The 25,407-nt window shown below is 38.6% G+C and overlaps 2 protein-coding genes across 10 annotated transcripts; one reads left to right on the top strand and one right to left on the bottom strand.

The window, feature by feature from the left end:
• The first annotated feature begins 157 nt into the window (after positions 1 to 157).
• On the top strand, positions 158 to 18,788 carry LOC111875324 (dynein regulatory complex protein 9). 8 transcript variants are annotated; one of them, XM_023871471.1, is made up of 8 exons: positions 186 to 272; positions 2,087 to 2,678; positions 4,552 to 4,653; positions 7,054 to 7,294; positions 9,820 to 10,026; positions 11,148 to 11,279; positions 14,888 to 15,118; positions 18,716 to 18,788. In XM_023871471.1, the coding sequence occupies exons 2-7, from the start codon at positions 2,251 to 2,253 to the stop codon at positions 15,113 to 15,115; spliced, it is 1,338 nt and encodes a 445-aa protein (XP_023727239.1). In that variant the 5' UTR covers positions 186 to 272; positions 2,087 to 2,250; the 3' UTR covers positions 15,116 to 15,118; positions 18,716 to 18,788. The 8 variants fall into 8 exon arrangements, with proteins under 8 accessions (XP_023727241.1, XP_023727239.1, XP_023727236.1 ...); XM_023871473.2 differs by lacking the exons at positions 186 to 272; positions 18,716 to 18,788 and adding an exon at positions 158 to 182 and having other exon boundaries at positions 14,888 to 15,124; XM_023871468.2 differs by lacking the exon at positions 18,716 to 18,788 and having other exon boundaries at positions 14,888 to 15,124.
• LOC111875325 (mitochondrial chaperone BCS1) lies at positions 11,743 to 25,396 on the bottom strand. Of its 2 annotated transcripts, XM_033755785.1 has the most exons (7): positions 24,717 to 25,396; positions 22,765 to 22,904; positions 20,342 to 20,536; positions 18,692 to 18,925; positions 17,657 to 17,774; positions 16,470 to 16,743; positions 11,743 to 12,584 (listed from the first exon to the last, which is right to left on the bottom strand). In XM_033755785.1, the coding sequence occupies exons 1-6, from the start codon at positions 25,037 to 25,039 to the stop codon at positions 16,482 to 16,484; spliced, it is 1,272 nt and encodes a 423-aa protein (XP_033611676.1). In that variant the 5' UTR covers positions 25,040 to 25,396; the 3' UTR covers positions 11,743 to 12,584; positions 16,470 to 16,481. The 2 variants fall into 2 exon arrangements, with proteins under 2 accessions (XP_033611676.1, XP_023727244.1); XM_023871476.2 differs by lacking the exon at positions 11,743 to 12,584 and having other exon boundaries at positions 16,380 to 16,743; positions 24,717 to 25,395.
• Positions 25,397 to 25,407: the final 11 nt, after the last annotated feature.

Raw genomic sequence — 25,407 nt, 5'->3', positions numbered from 1 at the left:
GAATACTGAAGGGAAAATGAAAGCTTTATATTCAGTAATCTCTATAATTTAAATGAAATTGTACTATGTTAAAATTATATTTCCAAAGAATGGTGTGCAGTCTGAATGGTGAAACGGAATGTTTTCCTATTCATGATCTTTGAAATTACAAATCAATCAATGTTGAACGATGTTAAAGATAGGTTGGTTGGTTTCCAATGGCTGCATTTGGGATCATTTAACGTATTTATCCTCTTGCTTCTCAATAGAGTTCTTTTGGGAAGCTTTGGCAGGTTTGTTGCTCATTTTGCACCACCCAAGGGACACGTATAACTTAAAGAATGTCACTGACGCGATCAATTTTGTTCCCGTGTTGAAGATAGTAAGTGGTCAGATTTGTTACCCCGCTGCTCAGGCACAGGGGGCCAAAGGCACACGTTTTTATACAGAGGTAGCGCTTTTCTCCAAAAAACGTATTTGACAATATTTGCATGTTCGGTTTTTACCTTAACGGCTTAAACATGCATAATTTGTACAATGCACTTCCGTGTGAACGTCTTTGACAACCATATTTTAGATACCCTGTTACGCGAATGGTTGCGTATAATATTTTTGTTATTCTAATACACTGGGGAATATTTAAAGAGAGTTATTTTTATTGTTTGCACCCTGTTGCGTGTATTACAATTAAAAAGCTATTAAGACTTTAAATACGTTCAACCATCAAAACACAACAATGTTTTTATTGATTGATTTAAAATCAACACTATATGTTTCTACTCATAAAGGGTCATCTTCAGGTATTCGTTCAATACAAAATTTAATTATTCACTTTGGAACACGTGACCTTATATCGCATCTTCTAACTTCTACTTTGTGCTGTAGTAAGCTTTGTTTGTGTTATGCTTGTGAGCAGTTTCATGTCCATTGTATTTTGGACTTGTGAAATGTGAAATATATGTATGTATCCATTAACAATATAACTAGACACCATAAGTTTGATCCATTATTTATTTATTAGCTTATTTTTTATGTTAGATATATTGCCAAACTTCATAGAAGACATGTGTGCACTAATACTTATTTTGATTTTAAATGGTATGTAGAGTTTGATATTTACCTGAGGTTCTGTAAGGGAGTGAACTTGGTCTCTGACATTAAGGGAGGAACACAGACTGAGGGTGTTTGAGGAGAATACTTGGACCGAAGAGAGATGAAGTGACAGGAGGTTGAAGAAAACTGCATAATGAGGAGCTTCATAACTTGTACTCTTCTCCAAGTATAATTAGAATGATCAAGTCAAGGAGGATGAGGTGGGCAGGTCATGTAGCACGAATGGGGGAGATGAGGAATGCATATAGGATATTGGTGGGAAAGCCAGAAGGAAAGAGACCACAAGACCAAGGCACAGATGCATGAACAATATTAAAATGGATCTTAGAGAGATAGGATGGGATGGTATTGATTGGATTGATCTGGCTCAGGATAGGGACCAGTGGAGGGCTCTTGTGAACACGGTAATGAACCTTTGGGTTCCATAAAATGCTGGGAAATTCTTGAGTAGCTGCAGAATTGGTGGTTCCTCCAGAAGGGCTCAGTTCCATGAAGAAGAATGTAGAGTTTGATAGAAGTCATTATTACTGATAATCTATTTATATTAGAATAAATGCAAGAACATATCACATATCCAGTTTTTAATAAATAGTAGTTATGAAACCCAAAATGTTTCTGCCTCATCCCACCATCTTCAAGAACATCCAGTGTTAAAAGACTCCCACAACAGTTTTAAATAATTCATGTAAATTATGAAAGGTCTCTTTTAACATCGGATGCCCCTCAAGCTGGCCATCTGAGAATGAAAAATGTTGGGCTTCCTAATTATATATTAATTAAAAATTGAATACACTTCATGGTATTCTTGTATCTATTATAGTGTACAGAGTTATTTGATGGTTAACACAAAGAGGACTACATGTTTTAATTCACAAAGCTAGCACATTACTTGACCTCTGACAGTATAGTACACTGTAGCTGTCTGTTTTATAATCTTTCCCTAAGTGTGAAGATCTGCGCTCTACTTGATGTCCCCTGTATTCTGTGCTTTTAGGTCAAGGAACCAGATATATGAAATGACTACTGTTCATGGTAATGCTATGAAGACTACCACAGTTGCAGCGGACTGTGTATAAGATCAGATACTTCATTAGAACCTAAGGAAATGTGGAGAAATCTGTAGGCAATGGCAGTAGAAGAAATGGAAAAGGATGCGTAATGCCAGTCTCTATGTCTGTGAAGATGGTGGGTGATCGGAGACTGTGTGGGAAAGGGTCTGAATTTGTACCAAATACTCACATTTCAAGAGGTGTTGAAAAATCAAATGAATTTTTAGTAGACACTGCAGATGAGGGAGGAAGTTCATTAGGTAGCAACAAAAAGACAACAGCTGATATGGTTACAACAGTAAAATCTGCAGTAGAGAGACAGGATGTATGTAACGATTTCCTCAGGTCATCTGAAGAGACAGATGACATGACGTCTTTTTATTCTCCAGCCTCTCATGTTGCTGAATTGTCAAAGATTGAGAGGATTGGTGTTATTTCTGTGTTAGAAGATTGCATTGATCAGATGTACATTTTGGGGAAAACTAACAGAAAGGCAACTGGCTCAATCGATATGCAATATAGGAGTTTGAAGGAAAGGTGCGTGCTTCTGAAATGCTGTAAATGTAGGATGTTGTGTGCAGGAGTATTAGCGATTAGAAATGTATATAGCATTTCATCACAAAAATTTCTACAAGGAAATTATGACTGCTTTTATGTGCTTCCGCCAATAAACAGTTATTATTTCCCTACACAGCATTAATTGGTTCATTTGTCATTGTTTTGAAGAAGCAATGTGTTCAATTTGAGGGCCTCACAGCATTGACCATGAAGAGTTCTGACTTTTGAGATATAATGCCTTGCAGTCTGGTGACAGTTGACCAACATTTCAGAGGAACATACTGACTCCATGTTCAGGGTCAAGGAGTAGTAAGCCAAGCAAGAAACTAGCATGAAGTAAGTAGCAAGAAGAGCAAGCCTGAAGATGGAGGTGATGTATTCTTCCAAAACATCAGTCGGGTTTCACCAGATGACATTACATTGTATCCCAAAACACAGTATGCCTTGTTTGCAACAGTGACTGAAGTATTAAGGATTATTTAGGTGAACTTCAGGTTTAAAAGGGTTGTATGCTGCAAATGGCAGGAAGAAAATATTAAATATACACTTAACATTGATGACTTGTGGGAAGGGGGGATCCCCCCAATTTTTTTGGAAGAAATCAAATCAAATTAAAAAAGAAGGAAAGATAACATTTATTAAGTTGAAAGTAAAAGGTAAGGTAAGGTAAAGCTATCCCTGTACCAGGCTGTGAAGGCCCATAGGGTTGTGAGATGAGGGTCCCACATTATCTAGACAATCAGATCACAGATGGCGGTAAGGTTGTCAGCCTTACACGCCAGCTGCCTTTTACCCCCCAGGAAGATTCCTGGTATTTATTTCTACTTGAGGCTGAGTCTACCCCAGGGCCATAGTGTGGCTCGAAGGTTAAGGTCAATTGGAAACTTCAATGACCTCATCAGGATTCGGTCCCATGACCTTCCAGCTTGTAACATAGTGCCTCAACCAACTGTGCTACCGCATGCCCCCACCAGTTGAAAGTATTTTTTAAAGGAATTATCCCCCTTTCCTGAGTACACTAAGGTGATGAGTAAAAATAGCCTTACATGGTTTAAACATATGTAAGAAAGTTTCATCTGGCTCTGCTGATAAAAGTCATGGCAGCACCTATACAGTTCAGTGATTCATTTTTGTGCATAATGTATACCAGTATGGATATACATTATATTAGCCCTTTGTCCATTCCATTTAAAAGGAGCCAGAATAGCATAGTCAGTATAGCAACTAGTTACAGGCTGGATGACTGAGGGGTCAGTGTTCGAATCCTAGTGGGGTCAAGAATTTTCTCTTCTGCATGTTGAAATCTGCCACCAGTCCATTGAATCAATCTTTAACCGTCTTCTACACTTCTTAATCACTATCCACGTGTGCGCCAGCAAAAACTGCTTCAAGTATGTGAACAAGTGAAAATCACTTGGGTCCAGGTCTGGACTGTAGGGAGGATGGGAAAAGAAAGTATCAGGCAAATTCAGCAAGTAGCACACGTGTACTAATGCTCTTTACTTTTAAGATGACCCTTGTATATTGTTCATTACAATGTTTCTTATGCACAAGAGCTTTTGATGATATTCTTTGAAAGCTTAATTCAAGTATTTTCATTGGAAGTAAATTTTTGTGATGAATTTTATGTGTGGGATTCAAAGCTTTTGTGGTGACCATATGGAATGTTCTTGGGTAATGAACCAGGGCAATGTGCAGGAGCTAGTGTCCAGCAGTGCCTCTGCTCCTGCTACCACAGAAGAATCCTGAGCTAAAGACAAAGAGTCTCCAAAACACTGGATATTAGCTCCATGTTGACATGGCCGATCATCCAGGAGGAGTCCACTGGACTCTAATATGGTGTATTTATTAGATTTTCAGATAGGGAGCAAACTAAGATTGAATTGGAAGAAAAAAGTGGAAAAGCAGAGGCGACCAGAGATACCAAGAAGATGATAAAACTCCAGAGAGACCGGTATGCACAATAAGTCACAATATAAACATAACCACTGAAATATCAGTGATACATTTGGCCATGGATTCTGTTTGAACAATTTTGATGTTGTGACCACAGGTTATAAACATGTTGTTACATGCATAAAAAAATCTTCCTTAAAAATCCATTTATCTCCCTATTTTCTCTGCCTCTGGTCTGGTTGATAGGTGACCATAACCATTTTAGGCACATGTGCCTTTAATGGAATGCTCGTTAAGTTCGCTCAGTCAACCTGTTTGTTTGTACACATGAAACTCAAGAACAGCTGAAGGCATAGGGTGACTGGATGAAAGGTATTCAAAATAAAAAATGTATATCTTGGAAACTAATTGTCATGCACATATCTGATTTATGTCATCAGAAATGAAAGCTCTGAAAGTTATTTTTTCATGCCTGGCTTACAAGCATGCGCCAACTGGTGACCTTTGGCAAACTCAGTAATGATGTTGATGCCACAGGAACAGGTTCAATCATCATCATGGTTTGGATCTTCCAGTGTCCAATGGATCTTGTTCATCTAGGTGTATAGTCCATTAACTGTTTTGGAACATGTTCCATTCTGATGAATTCAGTTACATCTGTTATTCTGAATTCTGTTATTTAAGTACAGTACATTTAGTTCCATTTATAATCAGATTGTTTCTAATTTCATTCTTTAATATGCATCCCAACACTTTCCTAAGAAATTTAATTTCTGCTGTTCCAGTCTTTTGCCAGTGTTCATGTTTCAGATCTGAATGTCAATGTTGGGATAGCTGTAGTTCTATAAAATCTAATATGTTCCTTCCCTTATCTTTATGATCTGTCTCCTTACTAATTTCACATGTCTCTCTCCAAAGGGTCATTAGTTATCATAATCAAACTGAAAGGCAAAGAAAATGTTATATGGCTGCCATGTTACTTCACATTCTACCCCCCCACCCCCCAAAAGCCAAATATTTATGAAAGATCCATTATCTTGCATCATTTTACACTCTTTTATTCCATGGCACTCATGTTGCTCCCACATGCACATTGGCCATGTTGTTATTAACCACTATAGGAAATTAGAGGGGTCACACAGTAGTGTAGTTTGGTTGAGGCACTCTGTGACAAGCTGGAAGGTTGTGGGATCGATTCCCACAATTTGATTGCATCTATTTGGAAGAAGTAAAGAAATAGAACGTTCATGGGGGTAGGCCTAGACCCACTGGGGCTGTAGTGCTAAGGGAAAAAAAGAAACAGAACAGGGGAAATAAAAGTTGGAGGGATATTTATGATTGACTGATGTCCCCTTCTTTGGTTATTTAACTACACTTTTTCAACACAACACAAGTAAAACTCATTCCTAACTGCAACAATATCCTAGCCAGGAAAAAAAAAAAATTAAAAAGAAAAAACAAGTAATGCAGGATGGCTGAAATCCAAATAGTCCTAATGAAGTCTGCATGTGATCTGCCCACTCAATGAGCCCCCCACAACTCCCCAAATTAAATAACACCAACCAGCTTACCTTAGCAGACCAAGTAGGTACTGGACTGCCTGATCAGGAGGTGGCCACAAAGTAAAACAATTTTAGACAGAAACCAGACAAAATTTTGAACTCAACCTCCTGATGTCAGGTACCAGAAAGCAGTGAAGCTCAGTGGGGCCATCACTCAACACTGGGAAGAGGGATGGGAGCTGAAGGAAGAAATGGACCGGGGGCACTCGATGCATAGCCTGAGTTGGGTTCACAAGTGCACATATAAACCACTGATACAGTAACACTGAATGTTGCATTATTTGTGAACTGGGAGATATGAAAGGGAGTTGTCATGGTCTGTACCATGCCAGCATTTTCTACAATGGCTGGGATAAAGTATGAAAATACATCAAGCTACCCTGTCTGTGGGCCAAGTTTCAAACCCAGTACACCTTAACAACAAAGCAGGAGTGGTAACCACTAGACTGTAGTACTCAGTTTCATTACTGCTCAAATGTGTGCTTGGGTGAAGGGTCCCAGTACTGGAGACATCCAGGTTCTTAAGTTAACTCTGAACATATTCATGTGTTCAAAACGCATCAACTGGACCAATGTCCAGTGTACTCACTGCCCATTTGTTCTATTCTTGTTTGCACCAATGTTAAATACATTTGTGTTAATGTTCTTTGATAATCTGAATTTTTATTCTTGCTCAAAGACTATGGCTCAAGAGAATAACAAGGAAAACAGTAGTCCTTTGGGTATGCATGTAAAACCTGTAATACTGATTTCAACATTTGCAATAAAAGAATTATCTGTATGCTTTGTCAGTGCTTGAAGAATGCAGGGGTGAAAGGGTTAGTGGATGAAATATGTTTAGATGACAGTGTGCGTGAAATGTCACTGGATCCTTTATGGTATGTACTGTTTTGCAGAGCAACACTTGAAGCAATTTTACAGAAGACTTTAGAGGAGCTAAAATTAAAAAAATCCTTCAAGACTCTAGTGAAAGTATCAGAGTTGGAGGTACAACAACAGAATGAAGAAGCAGAACTTATAAGTGCAGAAGAAAGAAATGTGAAGGAAACTAATAAACTTCATAATATTTTGGAAGGAGACTTGAAGAAAGGCATGGATAAAATGAATAAGAAATCTGACACTATTGCTTGGCTGAAAGTAAGGATTATTAATGTTATGTTTCTACATGTACATGCATAGCTTGTGAAATGCAAATTATAAGGCTGATGTGTAGTCTCCGTCTGACGTAACTGTAACTCAGTGTATCTTCTATATGTCCGACTCTAGGCTACATAAGAAGATACACTGAGTTACAGTGACACTTCTACCGTTCTACAATTCTAGTTCAGTGTTCAAGCTGTTCACTATTGTTGTTATCCGTCTGTGTATACTGTGCAGGCCGAAGGACATGAAGAAAACGGTTATGTAATAGGTACTGCTGTTGCCAGACACCGTGTTTACAAGTTCCCTAGCAACCGCTGTTTACTCGCTTTTGCCTAGCAACCGTTGTTTACTCGTTGTTGCTAAGCAATGACGCTTGTCTTGTCACACTTGCTTGAATGTGGGCAGTTCCCACAAACTGTTTCTTGCTCTTGTATTTTGTAACAGGCAGTCTTAGCAAGGCATCCAAACAATGCCAGAAACCAATCAGAAATAATAACTTATGTTTTGAGGGTCTCACGGCATTTACTGTTCAGACTGCAACCTTGTGGCTGCCACAGTCTTGCGTGCAAATGCTGATGTTTTGGAGGAACATAACTTGGCAATGGGTCTCAATGTCAGAATATTATATTATTTATGTTGTATTAAGTTCTGAGCATTATATAGTTAAATCAGTATTGGAGCTTCAGGTAGAATTTTGCATGCAGATGTGGTAGAATGGGTGCCTCTGAAGGCAAAACATAGATATGTTGATGCAGTGATGTGTGGCATTGAAGGTACCATTTTGTGTATTTGTATATTATCTGATGACGACTTTTTATGGTCAAAATATGTGTGTAATAGGAAATAAAAAAACACAAGTAGCTTGGGGGACTATGCTACAAGCCAGAAGATCGCGGGTTCAATTCCTAATGAGGTCACTAGATTTTTCAATTGACCCAATCCTTCCAGCCGCACTATGGCCCTGAGGTCAATTCAGCCTCTAACAGAAGTGAGTACCAGGAATCTTCCTGGGGGTAAAAGGCGGCTGTCATGTAAGGCTGACCTCACCATCATCTGTGAGCTGACTGTCTAGAAAATGTGGGAGCCTTAATATCTCACAACCCTATGGGCCTCCATGGCCTGTTACAGGGATAGCTTTACCTTTGTACCTTGTATGATGCTTAATTTTATGACTTTAGAATAAGCACAAATGGGAAGCAAGCCAGCAACCACAACTCAGTTTTCTGCTTGCATAATGCTTGGCTTATTCTTTGACCTTGAAGATGCATTCCTAAAAAATTCTGATAACCTTGCACCAGACTTCATGCCATCACATTCCAGAAGACAGTACTAGTCACAGCTGGGAGAACCTCAAATCTAATATGTTATTTATATGAGTCTCATGCTTCATTGGGTTAAAATGTAAATCCTAGTGAGAAGTCAAAGTACTTGTCTTAAAATTGAACCTAAACTAAAACTAAGCACTCAATTATGAGAAGCTACATAGAAAAATAAATTCCATAAATGAGTGAAAATCTTGTTAAATTATTCTGCTAGAAAAGATACGAAGAAATCCCATAAATTGCCAAGAGCATCAATTGTCAGAAACCATCCATATAATCAACTATGGCCTACTTTAAAAGCCACACTAGACAGAATGGTAACAAACAGGGTAAGGCTGCCCTAAAATGGTCGGGAACAGACCATGTTTCACAAACATACACAACTTATGCTAGTTACAAATTGTATACACGGGGTGACAATTCTGGCATGTTCATTACCTTGTTCACTATCATGAAGACTGACACTCACAAAAAACCTGGATTGCATATAAAATTAATATTTCACTTTTCTCTACAAATGCTGCTGAAACAAATTTTTGCTCCAATAAATATTTAGTAAGTTATGGCACAGATGTGCACAGAAACATGTGTAGATCTTCATGTAGTGTCCATTATTGTTGCCTGATTAAAAAAAAAACTAGAGCATGTAAACAAAATTGATTAAAACTATGCAATATCAAATTTTATGACTATCCATTAAGTTGTTATGTACAGACAGAATAACACAGTGAAGTCCACAGGTGTATTTTTCAACTTTTCATTGCAAATATGATGATTCAAGCACCATGTTCTGTCAAAATGTTGGTAATGATCTACCAGACCTTGTGGCACCACGTCCCATAAGACGTCACATCTTCACAGTTGCTGTCATGATGTCTGGAAATCTCATAAAGGTAGGATTTTGAAAACAAAAAATGTGGGGTGACCCCTTGTGGGATCAGCATCGTAATCATACTGGTTTCACTAAAATAAACTGGTGCAAAAGTTACTGTGGGAGACACATGGAAATGATTAAGGCCACTATTTTCTAGGTGCAATGCCATGTAGTATGGTAGTTGTGCAAAACATTGGTACCTACTGACAAAACTATCATACAAGTCACTGCAGTGAGAACTTCAAACATCACACATGGACACACATAACTAAGAAAGGACAACAGACACTGAGAACCTTTTAACAACTTCTACTGTTCTGTAGGATGAAATTCATGATACATTATTCATGAATGACCTGAAATTTAAGTACATTTCTAAGTGGGAGAGAGCACGAGAGGAACAGAATGGTGCACGGCTTTCTCATTCTGAAAAGAGATTGCAGGATCGACTTATAGACCTCCAAGACAGCACAGACATGGAACTGAGGAGCCATGTTGAAATTGAAATGTATCTGAAGCAAGCCATCACAGTAAGTAACCATGTGTAATGGTAAATTTGAAAATGTGTAAACCTGTAATATTCAAACATTTTTTGCTACAACACATATCAATGCTTACTGTCCCCACATCATCAGGGAAGGCACCAAAATTGTCAAACACTCCCACACTTTTGACTGGGAAGACAGATACAGACTAAGTAGTCTGGCTGTACTTCTTATCCTCCAACCCTTCTTCTTATTTACAAGATCTGTTCCCTTTGCACAGCACCTCACTCCATTTGTGAGACCTATATAAGTGGCCACATCCTCCTTCCACTGCACTGACTCTGAAGAAGGGAGCAGGAATGAATGCCAAAACATTGCAGCAGCTTTAACATACAATGCAACTAAACTTCAAGAGCTCAAGTTATGTTTTGTAGTAATTGTTTATGCAGGGGCATGCGGTAACATGGTTGAGGCACTATGCTACAAGATGGGAAGTTGCAGGTTTGATTCCTGAGGAGGCAAGTGGATTTTTCAACTGACCTAATCCTTCCAGCCGCATTATGGCCCTGGGGTCAACTGAGTACCAGGAGTCTTCCTGGGGGTAAAGGGCAGCTGACATATAAAGCTGACAATCTCACCACCAACATTTAGAAAATGTGGGAGCCTCGATATCTCACAACCCTATTGGTCTTTATGGCCTGTTACAGAGATAGCTTTATCTTTACCTGAGAAATTATTTATGTAGCTGTAAAGAAACATTGCAGCATACTCCCACCTCATTTAGTGCTACATTTGAAGTACTGAACTTCGCAGGAGTTGAACCTAACATTCAGTTACATGAGCATTTTTAACTATCAGTGCAACATAAATAAATACTTTCTAATAATAATTCAGTCTAGGTTTCTGATACTTAGTGTCATTCTTATTTCATATTACAGTTAAGACAAGTTACAGTAAATTTTACAGCTGTGTTGTGCCAAAAGAAGTACCACTTATTTTGTTTTCCTGCTATAAGAAGAATACAAGGCTTACAGGGCCAGAATCTTATATTTTCAATGTTTTTTATAACGTCTACAAGATCACAATATGTAACTGAAATCCAAAAGGTTTGGACAGAAAATTGCAGTTATGTGTTCAATTAACATAGCATGACTTTATGTTCACAGAATTTGGAAGCAGAAATTGAAAGATGGATGGAAAAGTATAACACTGAATTGGAAGACAGAGAGACTGAGCTTCAAAACCTACAAGCAAAACGCGCAATGAAATATAAAGAACTTCAAGCTCTGGCTTCCTTGGTATGTTTTAAAATTAAAATGTACTCAAACTGAAAATAAAGAGAAAAAGTATTTCAAGTTTATAAAGATATAAGCAATTAAAGATACTGTAATATCTGGACAGTTGGTTCAAAAGTTGAAAGGGTGTGGCATGTAAAAACCTACATATATTACTGTCATGTGATTTTATGTAGTGGACCGCCTCTGTGGTCTAGTGGTCAGAGTTACTGGCTACAGATCCAGAGGTCCCGGCTTCAGTTCCCAGCGCTACCAGATTTTCTGAGAGTAGTGGGTCTGGAACGGGCTCCACTCAGCCTCGTGAGGATAATTAAGGCTCTATTTCCAGTCTAGAAAACCGAGATTAATGGCCATGGGGACCCGTTACATTGACCACGCAACACCCTCTATCTGCAAAAAAGTTGGCACTAACTTCACCGACAAGCAGCGGTCATTTGGTCGGTACAGTTCGCTTGCGGACTACAGGCCACAGAGTTTTTATTTTTTCATTTTATGTAGGATGACTATAGATGGGTTCTGGATTGATGATTGGATTTAATGGACATGCACACGCATGCGTGCGCACCCACACATACACACACACACACACACCAGTGTCCACAGTCACGTTTTCACAACTGTTGCATGGTAGTGGATTCCAACAGTGGACATCCCCTTTTCTCTGGGTTCCTCATCTACCAGCTTCTAACCGCAACTGCTCACAACAACAGAACTGCAGCAGTCCTCTCACTCACTCACTCACTCCTCAATGACTGCCTGACTCCTGACTTGTCCTGCTTATAACATTTTGGCAAGGGCCGCACAGAAAACAACGTTCCTCTGTTGATATTTACAGGCCACTGCCTAGCAATGACCACTGTATAGTAGGGTTCCCAATTCATCCCATTTTTTCATATGTTCCGCTACCCCGGATTTATTTCAAATGTTCTGCTTTCTAAGTGCTCTTCTGTAACGTTCATTTCTATCAATAACTGCTTGGTAACAGATGCAACTCTCTGTAATTGGCATTTCTATAATGATGTTAACACTCGTGGTGGCTAATCTACAAAACACAATTTCACAAATTATTTGTTTTTCTGTTGGCAATATGTCTTCTTTTCTATTTATGTTGGTAGTATTCTGATTTGCTTCCATAACAGGAGTTCTGTTTGTATCATTCTCTGCATTCTTTGTCAACTATTATGTTGTGCTGTGAGACCCTGTGAGAATTTGTTGGTCTTCATCCATACATTGATGGCAAAACGCAAATGTGGTGTTAATGACAGTATTAAGAGTGAATATCCATTTTTTAAGGTGTGAATGCGAATGCTGAATGCACATTATGCAATGTGAATTTTTTCATTCCACGTGGTGGCCAGTTGGACGTCGTCAGTCACATGAAAAAAAATAATAAAATGGCTGTTCAAAAGGAGGCTTCCAATAACAGCATAAGTAACTGCTTAAGTATGAAGATTATTAGTGAAATGGAAAAGCAGTTATCACTAGCAGCACAGGAAGCAACCTTTGCATATCATACTGCAGTGCACAACCACAGCTTCAAATCCATGGACCGCACTACCACTGTCATGAGGAAACTTTTCAACGATACATTTACATGTTCACAAACAAAATGCAAAATCACCAATGTTATTGTGCCATTTGCAACAAAACAGATTCTTCAAGAGCTAAAAGAAGCTTGTTTCATTTCAGTATTGACTGACTCATCTAACCATCTTGACGAAAAGTTAGTGCCCCTAATTGTTAGATAGTTTCACAGAGAGAAATGTGTGATGGTCAAGGTGACAGAGTTACTTAATTTAGGTGGTGAAACTTCAGATCTGTTGCTTTCTTATGTGTCAGAAGTGTTACAGAAATTATATATCCTTGAAAAAGTTACTGCAGTATCAGCAGATAATAGAAGAGGAAAGGGAAGAATAATCTGTACTACAAACTGCAAGAAAAACATCAACCAACTTGATTGGTATAGGTTGTCCTGCATACGTGGTGCAGACTGCTTACCTGTTGATCTTCAGTTAATAATTAACAAGATCAGCAGCATTTCCACATTTATTCTGTACGAGTTGAGGAACTGAAATCATTTTGTGAATTCACCAAAACAGAGGATAAAACTGTTTTGGGTCATAACAAGACAAGATGGCTCTCCCTCTTGCCTGCAGTACAGAGAATTTTTGATACTGTCCCTGCATTAACATCTGATTTCCTTTCCCTTGAGAAGTGGCCATCAGCTTTCAGAATTTCTTTTAAACTCACTTTCATTTCCTTGCCACCCAATTAGAAACCTTTTCCCAGACAATCAAAGGTATTGAAAAGCATGATACCACAATAATTGAAGTGAAGAATGAAATTAGCAAACTGTTAGACAAGTTAAATTGTAGGAAGACAGAGAGATATGTTACAACTGCTGTGATAGATCAGCTGCAAGAACTACAAAGAGAAGGACATATAACCATTGAAAAGTTTAATAACTATGCAGAAAGCTTCTATGATACCTACACTGAATATATTCAGGAATGATGTTTGACATTTCTTATGCCTTTTCAGCCTATGGATTGGATCAATTTGAAGTGAAAAGGTGGCTTGGAACAGTGTACAAGTTAACTGTTTTCATGAAGCCTATGGTACCTGAGTTGTCACTGAATGAAGATCACTTGTTCGATGAGTTTTCACGTGTGCAAAAATGTCGCAAAAGAAATCGGAAGTGTAGAATAAAAAAAATTACCAAAACGTTACTGAGAAGTGGTGTGAAATGTTGTCTCATTTACAGAGGAGAACATAAATGCTGTTAACATGACATGTCTAATTAGTTTTTGTTTGGCACTGCCAGAATCTAATATACAAACTGAGCGTGTTTTCTCAATAACAAATGCGTTATGGTCAGGTGAAAAAAAAATAACTTCAAATAGAAAGAGTGAAAACCTACTTTAAAGATTTCTCTTGTTCAGACTTCCTTTCCCAAATATCGAAAGAAAAAGTGTTTCTGGAACAGGTTCACAAATCAGATAAATATTCCGGTGAATCTGGGAAAGCTTTCACAGAGTATGACCTACATATTTTTTTGTGTCATGTTTCTAAATTAATAATTTTGAGCTCATTTTTGTATGTTTAAATTTATCAGTGTTTAATGTATAATGTATCACTGATTTTTGTGTTTATTAATTTTTATTGTCATGTTTTTTACCCAATGTCCCAGTTTTAGGGGGAAAATGAAAATGTCCCGTTTTTTTTTTAATTATGGGAACCCTATTGTGTAGTTGTTTATTTTTTTGTTCATTGCCTAGCAACAGGTCTACATGCCACAATATGGTGACCTTATAAGCCTAATTTTTTTTTCCATAAGGAAAGCAGGCTAAAGAGAAACAACTTCTGCCTTAAAAGCATGTTACAGTAAAATGTTTCTTTTTTAATTATCCTTGTATTTCTTAGGAACAGGAAAAACTCAGTTTAGATTAAGATATGGTTCCCTGTTACTGTGCTGCCATGTAGCCTGCTAGACAGGTACCAGTGTTTCGGAGGACAGACTACACATGTCACATCCCAGAAAATTATAATCTTAGACTCACTATTGTGAGAACATCAAATCTCACACCGTTCATGTGTTTGTTTCTAAATAGTATCAGGAGCGCCAAAAAGAAATAGATGCCTACTTGGCATACAAGGAAAAACAAGCAGCTAAAGCAGCACATGAGGCCTTCCTGTACCGCATGGCAACCATCATCCAAGCTTGGTGGCGAGGCACTATGGTTCGGCGAGGACTTGGGCCTTACAAGAAGAGCAAGAGGGGCAAAGATAAAAAGGGAAAGGGTAAAGGTGGCAAGGGAGGACCAAAGAAGAAGATATAGCAAGTAAAACACAGTTATTAACAATCTGATATCAACATCTCAACTCCATCTATTCTGCCTTAGCTATTTCACTTAAATGTTTTTACAGTATACAGTAAAAAAATATTCTTAAAAAATTTCTCTATATTAATTTATATAAATAATCGAAACAATTCTCTTATGCGCTACATTTAAATTATGTTCTTAATCCTATAAGAATTTTGCTGAATATTTCTAAATGTTAGTTGTGTGTTTTCGTGTTTCTTGTTTCGTGATGACTTTGCTGTTTGAATGAAAACAGGGAGTTCACAGATCCTCCTCCACTTTAAACTTAAGTTCCTGTTATTGAGTTGGAAGGTTAAACTTGATTTTGTAGTTTCTTTTGTGAGTGGCCAGACAAATATTTTTTAACATTTTAAGACAGAATTTGAAGCACTGTGGGCTACTTCACTGATGCTTTAAGGCATTACGTAAAAAGAAATCTTCATTTTGCCCACACATTATATTTATTACTTTATATGATTTTCACAGTAAGCAGCAATTGTTTCCACAAACAGCATTATGTGATTAATTTTTATAATGGAAATGCATGTTTTCTGTTAGGTAGGAACTACATTTTAAATATAATTTAGATGAACTTCAACCTTCAAATGTCAAAAATATACAAATTATTGTTATTAAAATTCAAATATTACAGTTTTGCAGTAGATTCTAAAGGGTTCTGATGATGGTGCATAACACTTCGGATTACTGTGTTTTCAGAGTTTGTCCATCATCTGGTATTCTAAAAAACATGGTGTTTCAGAAACTGGATCTATTTCTGTCCTCAGGTGAGGTGGTGGGAGACTATTACTCTGCTGGGTGCATTTCACTTAGTGGGGGGTGGAGTCCAACTGGATCCACTTGGCACGGCGGCCACTGATTGGCCTATTGTAGCCTGCCCCAGGTGATTATGACGATGGAGAATTCGGTGGTATGAAGATTGGCAGGGGAAACTGAAGTACTCAGAGAAAACCCGCATTAGTAAGAGCTAACATCAATCACTGGACAACCTAGGTCATGGCTTAGCTTGGCATGGCATAGCATAGCAGTGATCCAGTGACTGAGGTTAGCTGTTTCTAATGGACCGAAGAGCATAGGTGTTTCCCACTCCATCAATTGAGGATGGAAACAGACCCAGATTCCAAAATTCCATTTTGATTCTTGCTAGCCCTTTTTTCTCATCCTGATGTCCAATGCAAATTATCACTGAAAAAAAAGCTGATTGTGGGATGAAAATACATACTCTTTTAAGATACAATTTTATTAAAACTGATATATAAATTACTCCACATTCACTCAGTCTATATTAAGAAATGTAAAAAAGTTTACTCACAATTACTGACTCCTATGACAGTGTCCATATTTTGTCCACATTCGTGAGAACTTCTTCTTTGTTCTCCTTATGGAACATGAAATATCCCTGAATTTGGGCTGGACTAACAGGTTTCTTAAATTTAAGAACAGAATTTGCAAAGGATGATGCAAGAGTTGCTGATTCTTCACCCCGATAGAAACGAAGGAACATCAATTCCAACTGTTCACGGCTACAGTAACCAATGAACTCCTTCACATCAACTCTACCAGGACGTATAAGAGCTGGATCCAACCTTTGGAAGAGACATACCACACTATAAGCAATGGGACCTACAAAATGCAGCAGAACCTCCTTGAATCCCTTGGCATTCACTCTGATTTGGCCTACTTAAATACTTATTGCTGTTTTGGGAGAAGTGGATATTGCATGAAAAATGTTAAACATATATAGCCAAAGGTACTAAGAGAAGCAGGTGGACTTCCACTGCCCAGACGTATGAATTTAATTTACAAATTGAACTAGGTATTAAGGATATTTCTTAAATTCTGTAAATAAATACATAATTTTCTTGCTGAAAATTGCAATGGAACTTCCTTTTGACTTTGTTTCTATTACAAAATTATCAATGATATTAAAGTTTATCATTCATTTTCAAAAAGTCAGAGTCTGCAAATATATTTGAGATATATTTGGGAAAGTTTAAGAATCCGGTACTAGCACATGCACAGTGGAATGCCCTAAACACAGGAAGCCCTGGGCAGCTGTCCACATCAGCCACTGGACAGTGTCCCTGATCATTAGACACCCAAGCAGTTCTATATACAAGGGACTGAACACATCCATCAGTGACAGGCATGCATGCAGCTGAAAAGTGCCAAATCATCATTTTAGGTTATCAGAGCTGCTCTTCTTTATTGTAACTTCCATAAGCAGGGGAACTTTCCTTTAAAATGCCAACAAATGTCACTTGCTGTTAGATACTGTAATTTGTGTAAAGGGTCACTTGACACTTGTAGTACTAAGCAAATAAATGACTTAAGAACTCTTAATTTGATGATTACTGTCTTTTGGAGTGTGACTCCGTGTAGTTTGGCAGAAAGTACCAAAATCTGGGGGGAACCAATCCAGCAGACTAGTTGGCATCACACTCCAGAAGACAATATTCATATTGGCCACCGTAAGAACCTCAAATGTCTCATACTTACCTGTCTATGTAGTTTGTTGTCATGAACAGAATACGAGCCTCTGTGGAAGCCACACCATCCAAACAGTTCAAAAGCCCACTGAAAGTGACTCGATTTAAACCTTCATATGCTGCCTTTACTGAAAGAAGAGGGATGTGAAATCAGACTGTAATTAGTGGCAGTCAGGGTTAGTGAGACAACTTTATGGTACAGGGTTGTGCAACATTTACAGAGTAGACCATGCCAAAAAAAAGTGAACTTCACTCTGGGCAGATTTCAAGTTATACTATATTAATATCATTCATGATTAATTTCATTTAACAGAATCCACTGAATTCATTGGTAGGTATGTCAGATTAAACTGCTAACCATTAATGTGACATCTGGCACCACTTCCTTTCTGCCGCGTCAGAAATATCTACTCTCATTTTATGAGGAGGTAATTTTCAGTTCACTTTACAACATCTGCTTGTCAGTTTTGATAAGTATACTTGACTGTCTAAAACACTTGCTCACAAACATAGGTACTTTTGAACAATAATGTAACACCACTCACTTTGCATGTGCAAATTCAATACCGTAATCTATAGTCTGGATTTCCTCTGCGCAAAGGTCATTTCATGAAACCGAATGAGGAACAGAACAAATATCTACAAGTGTTTAATTCTGCATGTGGCTCACCTCCCAGCATTAGATCTACAGTCTGCAATACTGGAGTGTGAGAAAATGAATATGAAACAATTTAGATTCATTTGAGGAACTACAAAAGAGAACAGGACTATGAACTTGAAGTGCATTTAGAAAGAGTAATATTTTGTCTTGTCATGGCACACTACTAATCAACCTTGGTTGGACATGACCGTTTGGCCAAAGCAACTGTAAATGAGCAACCTCAGATATGGGAATGAAAGAACTAATAAATATAAAAAATTAACCTATTTCTAAAGAAAACAATACAGGCTTGCAGGCCCCCCAAAAACTAAACAAACAAAGAAATATGATCCCCTGAGACCAGGTCACAGGTTTCAGATGTCTGGTGTACTAAGTGATTCTGACCTTGGGCATTCTCTTCTCTGCTAGCAAATGCTGCATCCACATCTTCCAGCAGAATGATGCTTTGCTGTGGAGCTACGCTCAAGAGGTGATTAAGTCGGTCATCTGTCAAACCTCGCTCACTTAAGTTCAGCACACAAATACCGAATTCCAATTCACCAGCCAGTGCCGTGATGAATGACGACTTACCACAGCCTGGTGGGCCATGTAACAGGTACCCTCGGCGATATGGGATACCTGACGAATATGAGAACTGCATGTAAGTGGATGAGGTCACTCTCAGGCTCTCTCTTCTAAGAAGGCATGAACACAAGTGAACATCACAGAGGTATCTACTTGTCTGCCTATTTCAACATAAGCAACAGCAACATGAACACTGTCTAAGAGCAATGTAAGCAGATTACAGACAGTACAGCTCAACCTTCTACAAAGCATTAACCATTTCCTATCTGTTGGAATCATCCTCTCTTATCAAAGTATCTGTCATTAATGCAACAGTTTAAAACACATTAGGAATATGTTTCATACTAGAAATGTATTTCAACACTTTTTGATGTTGTTAAAAGCATAATTTATACATTAAAAGTGATTATCCAATTTTCTAAAATGTCTCTAGTCATATATTTGTTCTACTTTTTGACATGTTTTGGCCACACAGGTCATCATCAGGTAATTTCCGTTCTTCTGGGGAGACCACTGCACTGTATACTTGTTCACTGTGCTTCCATGCATGTCAATATTGAGCACTATATCATGATCAGAATGCCATCGTTGCACTCTATTGTGGCTGTGGTAGTTTTTGTGTGTTGCATGTATACTACCACAGCCACAATAGAGTGCAACAATTATAGCTTTCAGGTGGGGGGGGGGGATGGAGACACAGATATCAAGGTGACCTTACAAGCCTCCTTTCATTTTTCTTAAATTAAGGAAAGTATGCTAGAAAGAAATAATATATAAAACTATAATTTTGCCTGTGGTTCTGTATAGGTATGAAACTTGGTCTCTGACTTTAAGGAAGGAACATAGACTGAGGGTGTTCGAGAACAGGATGCTGAGAATATATGGACTGAAGAGAGATGAAGTGATGGGAGGTTGGAGAAAACTGCATAATGAGAAGCTACAAAACTTGTACTCTTCTCCAAGTATAATTAGAGTGATCAAGTCAAGGAGAATGATGTGGGCAGGGCATGTAGCATGAATTTGGAGAAGATGAATGCATATAAGATATTCATGGGAAAGCTAGAAGGAAAGAGACCACTGGGAAGATCAAGGTGTAGGTGGGTGGAGGTTCCATACAATGCTGGGAAGTTCTTGAGTAGATGCACAATTGGTGGCTTCTCAAGAAGGGTTCAGCTCCATGACTTTGGTTAGTTAGCTTAAAATGAAAGACAGTGTACATAATGGAAGAGACTGGTGACTAGTCATCATCCATGAACCTGTACAAATGATATCAGAAGGAGGAGGTTCTTGTGTTTCAGTGTTTCTGTTTTAAGAATTTTCTGTTTGCTAGAGTTAAAACTTTGCACTGTTGCTGTACATTCTTTAGACTAGAATATTTTCTGATATAGGTAGTTTTCTGTTTTAGAGAGGTTTTAGTGTAGCATGTGAACATCCTTCATCAGTATTAATAAGAAGACAAACACACAGTACCTCTGTCACTATACCAGCCTGGATTTGCTATGAACTCCTTCACATCGTACAATATTCTTTCTGCTACACCAGTGTCCAGGACCACTGACTGGATTGGCCGCCGCTTGCGTGGATGACCAAACTGTCGCCACTCTGAACCCATTGCTGTGTACATGATGGTTTTTCCTTCATGCTTCCTTAGCGCCATCTGTCTTGCTGGACAGAAATGAAGGATACACATAGGTCTAAGAGGTGTAGAACACGTATAGATACTTAAAAGTGTTAAATACAATCTGCAGGCACAACCTCAGTGCAACCTGCTCAAACTTCTTATAAATGTAGGAGCCAGCTCCAAAAAATAGGAGGCACAATAACCAATGAAATATCTCAAGCATGAGATGGCCCCATCTATATTATCAAAAGGACAACTAAAACAACCATATAAACATATAAAAATGGCCAGTTCCTGTCAATCTGGGGGATATGGGGAGAAGAAGGAAAACAGGATGGACAAATAAAAGGGAGTTGAAAGGACTATAAGAGAAAGGAAGGACAGGGATAAAGGTATGGAAGAGATATGAGAAAGAAAGAATGTAGGCAGGGGTTAGGCACACAGCATCATTTCCAGCTCACAGAGATACGTGTACGTAATTCCTATGTTCCATGCCTTCTTTGACATCATACTCCCATTCTCTCTACCCTAAACATGCCACTCTCATATGTATCCTTTCAACCACTTTTATCCCTCTGCTGAGCTTGGAATGGTAAAACCTGTTGTGGAGATGTTCTTAGTCTCTCTCTCCATCAAGAACTTTCAAACAGTGCACATGCAAATTCCCTTTCTTGGGCTTGCTCTAAATACTATGTAATGTGGTTTTTGAAATTCAAGTTTGGATTGTCACCAGTTGGAGTGCCAGGAAGGGGGGGCCTTTATTGTACACTGCTGCGTGGATACTGGTAAAGTAATGTGACACAACAGCATGCAATGAGGTANGTGGGGGGAAGCCTGCTGTATTTTCTATGTGAATGTATAAGCCTGTTGCTTCTGTATTGTATTGTGGTGTACAGAACTGTTGCTAAGCAGTGACTCTGTAAAAGGTGGCCACTGATAAGTAACGCCCACAATATACACGTAAGTAACAACAGAATGAGAGGGTTATGCAACCTGTTTCTAAGCAATGGATTGGTAAAAGCCTACAACAGTAGGGATACTGTTGAAAATGGTGTTCTCTATTTGGCCCATGCAAAGTGAGTATAAAGAAGAATTCAGTTGAGATATGGCAGTCGAGTTTCAGAGTTCCAAGTGAGCAGTGACTTGAGAGTTGGGCTATGCAGGGGAGGACAAGACGATGGCACTATGAGTTCAGGTGCGGAGTGCTAACAAGAAAGCAACAGTGTGACCACGGAAGCTCAAGAATCTCCACTGAGTTAAATCTGTTGCCAGGAAACAGCTAGTGCAGACTGTAATAGACGGAGGACACTAGTCTCTGTCAATGATCTGTAAAGTGCAGTTCTGAGCGGTGTATACAAGTGGTCAATAAACCCAATTCACCAATCAATATCCCATCTATAATCACACACCCCTAGATATATGACAGTATTTTTCAAGAACAATTAGATTACCTGTTCAACTACATTCATAAGTACTGTATGCAGTTCTTTTGCTACTAAGCAAGTAAGTTCGTTATCACACGTGCATGCGTGTGTGCATGTCACTTGTTTTGTGAAGTAATAATGGGGGATACCCTTACCAGGGCTTCATTTGTAGACCACAGTTTGCTAACGGTAGGTTCAGCCACCAATTCTGTGTTAACAACCAATGACTGTTCTCTTTCTTGTTGTGTTATGTATATACTGCTAGCAAATACCTTCAAGTATGTCTGGTACTTGTTAAGAGATTATTTATTTCAACAATTACATTCTTCTTTTCCTTGTTGTCAAACTAATTTGGGGGAAAGGAAATTGAGTGATGTGACCAGATATATACTTGTATTTAGATACCCTGTCCACCTAGCGAGCAATGACACCTATAACTGGACAGGAGACAATAAAGTGGCCCATCTGTTCAGCATTGTTTGAGCAAGTGGCAGACCACTTTCAATGGAACTATGTCAATGTGAAGGAGAAGGAGGAAAGAAAGGGGAGATGAATGATATGGACAAATATAAGGGGATGGAAAACAATAAAGTAGAAAAGAGCCTAGATAACAACACAGAAAGCAGGAATGAATGCATAAGGTGTAGGCCTAGAATGGCCCTTCCATGGCAACCTTAAATGATATATTAGAAAAGGTATAGCAGAACGGAAGAAATGCCAGCAGTATCATACTAGAAATAAAATTCTAACAGCCATCAGAAACATTTTAGGCACTACTGTGAGCTGCTGCCTGGAATCTGAGTGGGCCAGATTTAACTGATCAATAGTTATATACACTACGTAAATACCTTCCTCCAATATACTGAAATACATATGCTTATCCCTTCCAAATGCTGTAAGAGTGACGGTCTCCCAGGGCACCCCCATATGAAGGTCAAGTGTTTGTTGTTCCCTTGTGCGCTCGACACGAATCCAAGTTCCTCCATACCTGCATCATATGAAAGTTATATTGTGAGAGCAAAAACTTGTGTTGACCATCGTGTATAGTCACTATAGGAGTTCACTTACATTAATAAATAAAACTGGTTCTCATTCTGTGCTGGTTTGACATTTATACCCAGTCATAATAGGTAAGCTGTGCATTTTGCAGAATTATTCAGTGACGCTAACACAGAACATATGTAATGGGATTCAGCATTAGGTTAGACAAGTCAGGTCTCATTTGGTTTAATTTATTTTATTATTCTTTATGCAGTTTTCAGTCAATGTCATGTTAGCTTAATTTAGGTTAGACTGCTCTGGATGGTGTCTTCACCAGCAAAAACTCTGGATTCAGTTAGTCTGGGGCCCCAGCACATGTATTTTTAGAGGCAACCTTCTGATCACTACTATACACATAACCTTGCAGTGTGTTTCTATATGAGGTGTACCTCAGGGGGATGAAATGTAACATGAACTTTAGGTACAACTGTTCTGCTACAGAAGACCACAGGGCCCTGCAGTAACTGTACCACAGTTAATGTGGCCTTGTTGAACTAACTAACTCCACGGAGAAGTCCTTCTTGAGAAGCTGCCAGTCACTCAGCTATTCCAGAATTTCCCAATGCTTTATGGAACCTGAAAGTTCATTACCATGTCCACAAGAGCCTTCCACTGGTCCCTATCATAAGTCAGATCAATCCAGTCCATACCACCCCATCATACTTCTCTAAGATCCATTTTAATAATATTATTATTTTAATATTATTTTATATTATAATATTATATCTAGGTCCCCCTAGTGGTCTCTTTCCTTTTGGCTCTCCCACCAAAATCCTACATGCCCCATGCATTCTAGATGTCCTGCCCATTTCATCCTCCTTGACTTGACCCCTCCAATTGATATGGTGAAGAATACAAGTTATGGAGCTCCTCATTACACAATTTTCTTCCCCCCTCTTTCCATGTCCTCCCACTCACAACAGATGGAACACATCCCACCAAATTAAACACACATGCACATCTAGGGGACTTATATATTAATAACACAAGCAAGGAAACAGAAGACAGCAGTTTCCTCATCCAGTAATTTTAACACCTAATGATGACCACATTGGTTGAAACATGTAGTGATAAAATTTAAAGTGAATTTTATAGAACATAATGTTGCATATGTCACTATAAAGAACTAATTTACACTAAGGATAGATGGTGTATCATCCATGGGGGTGCCTCCTAAATCAAGCCAGGGCAATCAGTGTTTGAATCAATTAACAAACTTCTTTTTTCTGTACTTTATGACTGGAATTTGTAACAAAAAGACATTCTGGTGATAACATGAACCTCTCAGATTACATTTTCTGACAGAACAGAAATCACCCTTAAGTATCTTGAATCCTGTAAAATTTATTATATAATTTACTGATACTATACAGCCCATACACTGGCAGTGCCAGACAGTGAACCACAGAGATATTGGACTTCATGCTGTTTCAAAATTATTTTCAGCTGTGGTTCTACATCAAACTATTGTAACCATCAAGGCCGCACCATAGCTCAAGGGGCTAGTTGCTGGCTTCCCACCGTGGCAGCGTGGGTCTGGTCAAGTGGGATTTGTGGTGAACAAAGTGGCGCTGGGGCAGGTTTTCTCCGAGTACTTGGGTTTCTCCTGCCAATCTTCATTCCACCAATTGCTCAACAATCACCCTTACCTATCATCTGGGGCTGGTACAATAGGCCAGAAGTGGCCGCAGAACAAGGGACTTAGTCCCACCCCACTAGCAATATAAAAAAAAATTGTAACCATCAATGCAAATATTACCTGAAGAAGTGTGTTCCTACACTGGGAATGAAATCATATGTTGTTTTAATTTGTCCCGTGTCTTTTTGTTCAAAACTAGTCTCCACACTGAGATGTTGTGTTTGTCGGGCGCCTTTCTCTGTAATCCATTGAAGGAGCCACTGGTAGCTTTTATCTCGACACGGCACCTCTAACGTGATCATATAATGCCGACGGAATAAAATAAGTGAGCCCTGAAAACACTTCCTCAGTACGGCTGCTCCTGCCCCAAGTCCAAATAACCCAAATCCTGCACCAAAATACGGATTATCTGACAACGACGCGAAATAATCTATGAGAGTCATTTTAAACTTTGATATTCAGTTCATTAAACATCACTTCTAGGAAACAATTATTACACAGGGTCTCTGCGAGTGTTAACATATTCTCCATTTCATCAAATTATCCTAACCTCAAATGCCTATATTCGCCGCGGTAGCATCAGAATACGTAAGCGACATAAAGTTTCAAATTTTTATAACGTGCTTTCATTTGTTTTCTTAGCACAATCCCTGTAATACATCTCTTATTTGACTAGGAAACAGTGGTAAAGAACGCAAAGCATATGAGCATCAGAACGATCAGAACGTCCTAACCTAACCCTTCCTAGCCACGTGCACCAATGTTATCGATCGGTATCTTTAAGTATACCAGGGGATCTTAATGGTCATGC

The sequence above is a fragment of the Cryptotermes secundus genome, unplaced genomic scaffold (genome assembly GCF_002891405.2).
Source record: "Cryptotermes secundus unplaced genomic scaffold, Csec_1.0 scaffold1789, whole genome shotgun sequence".
Classification (NCBI taxonomy): Eukaryota; Metazoa; Arthropoda; class Insecta; order Blattodea; family Kalotermitidae; genus Cryptotermes; species Cryptotermes secundus.
The sequence above is the reverse complement of the archived record's forward strand: the minus strand, read 5'-3'. Positions and strand labels throughout refer to the sequence as shown.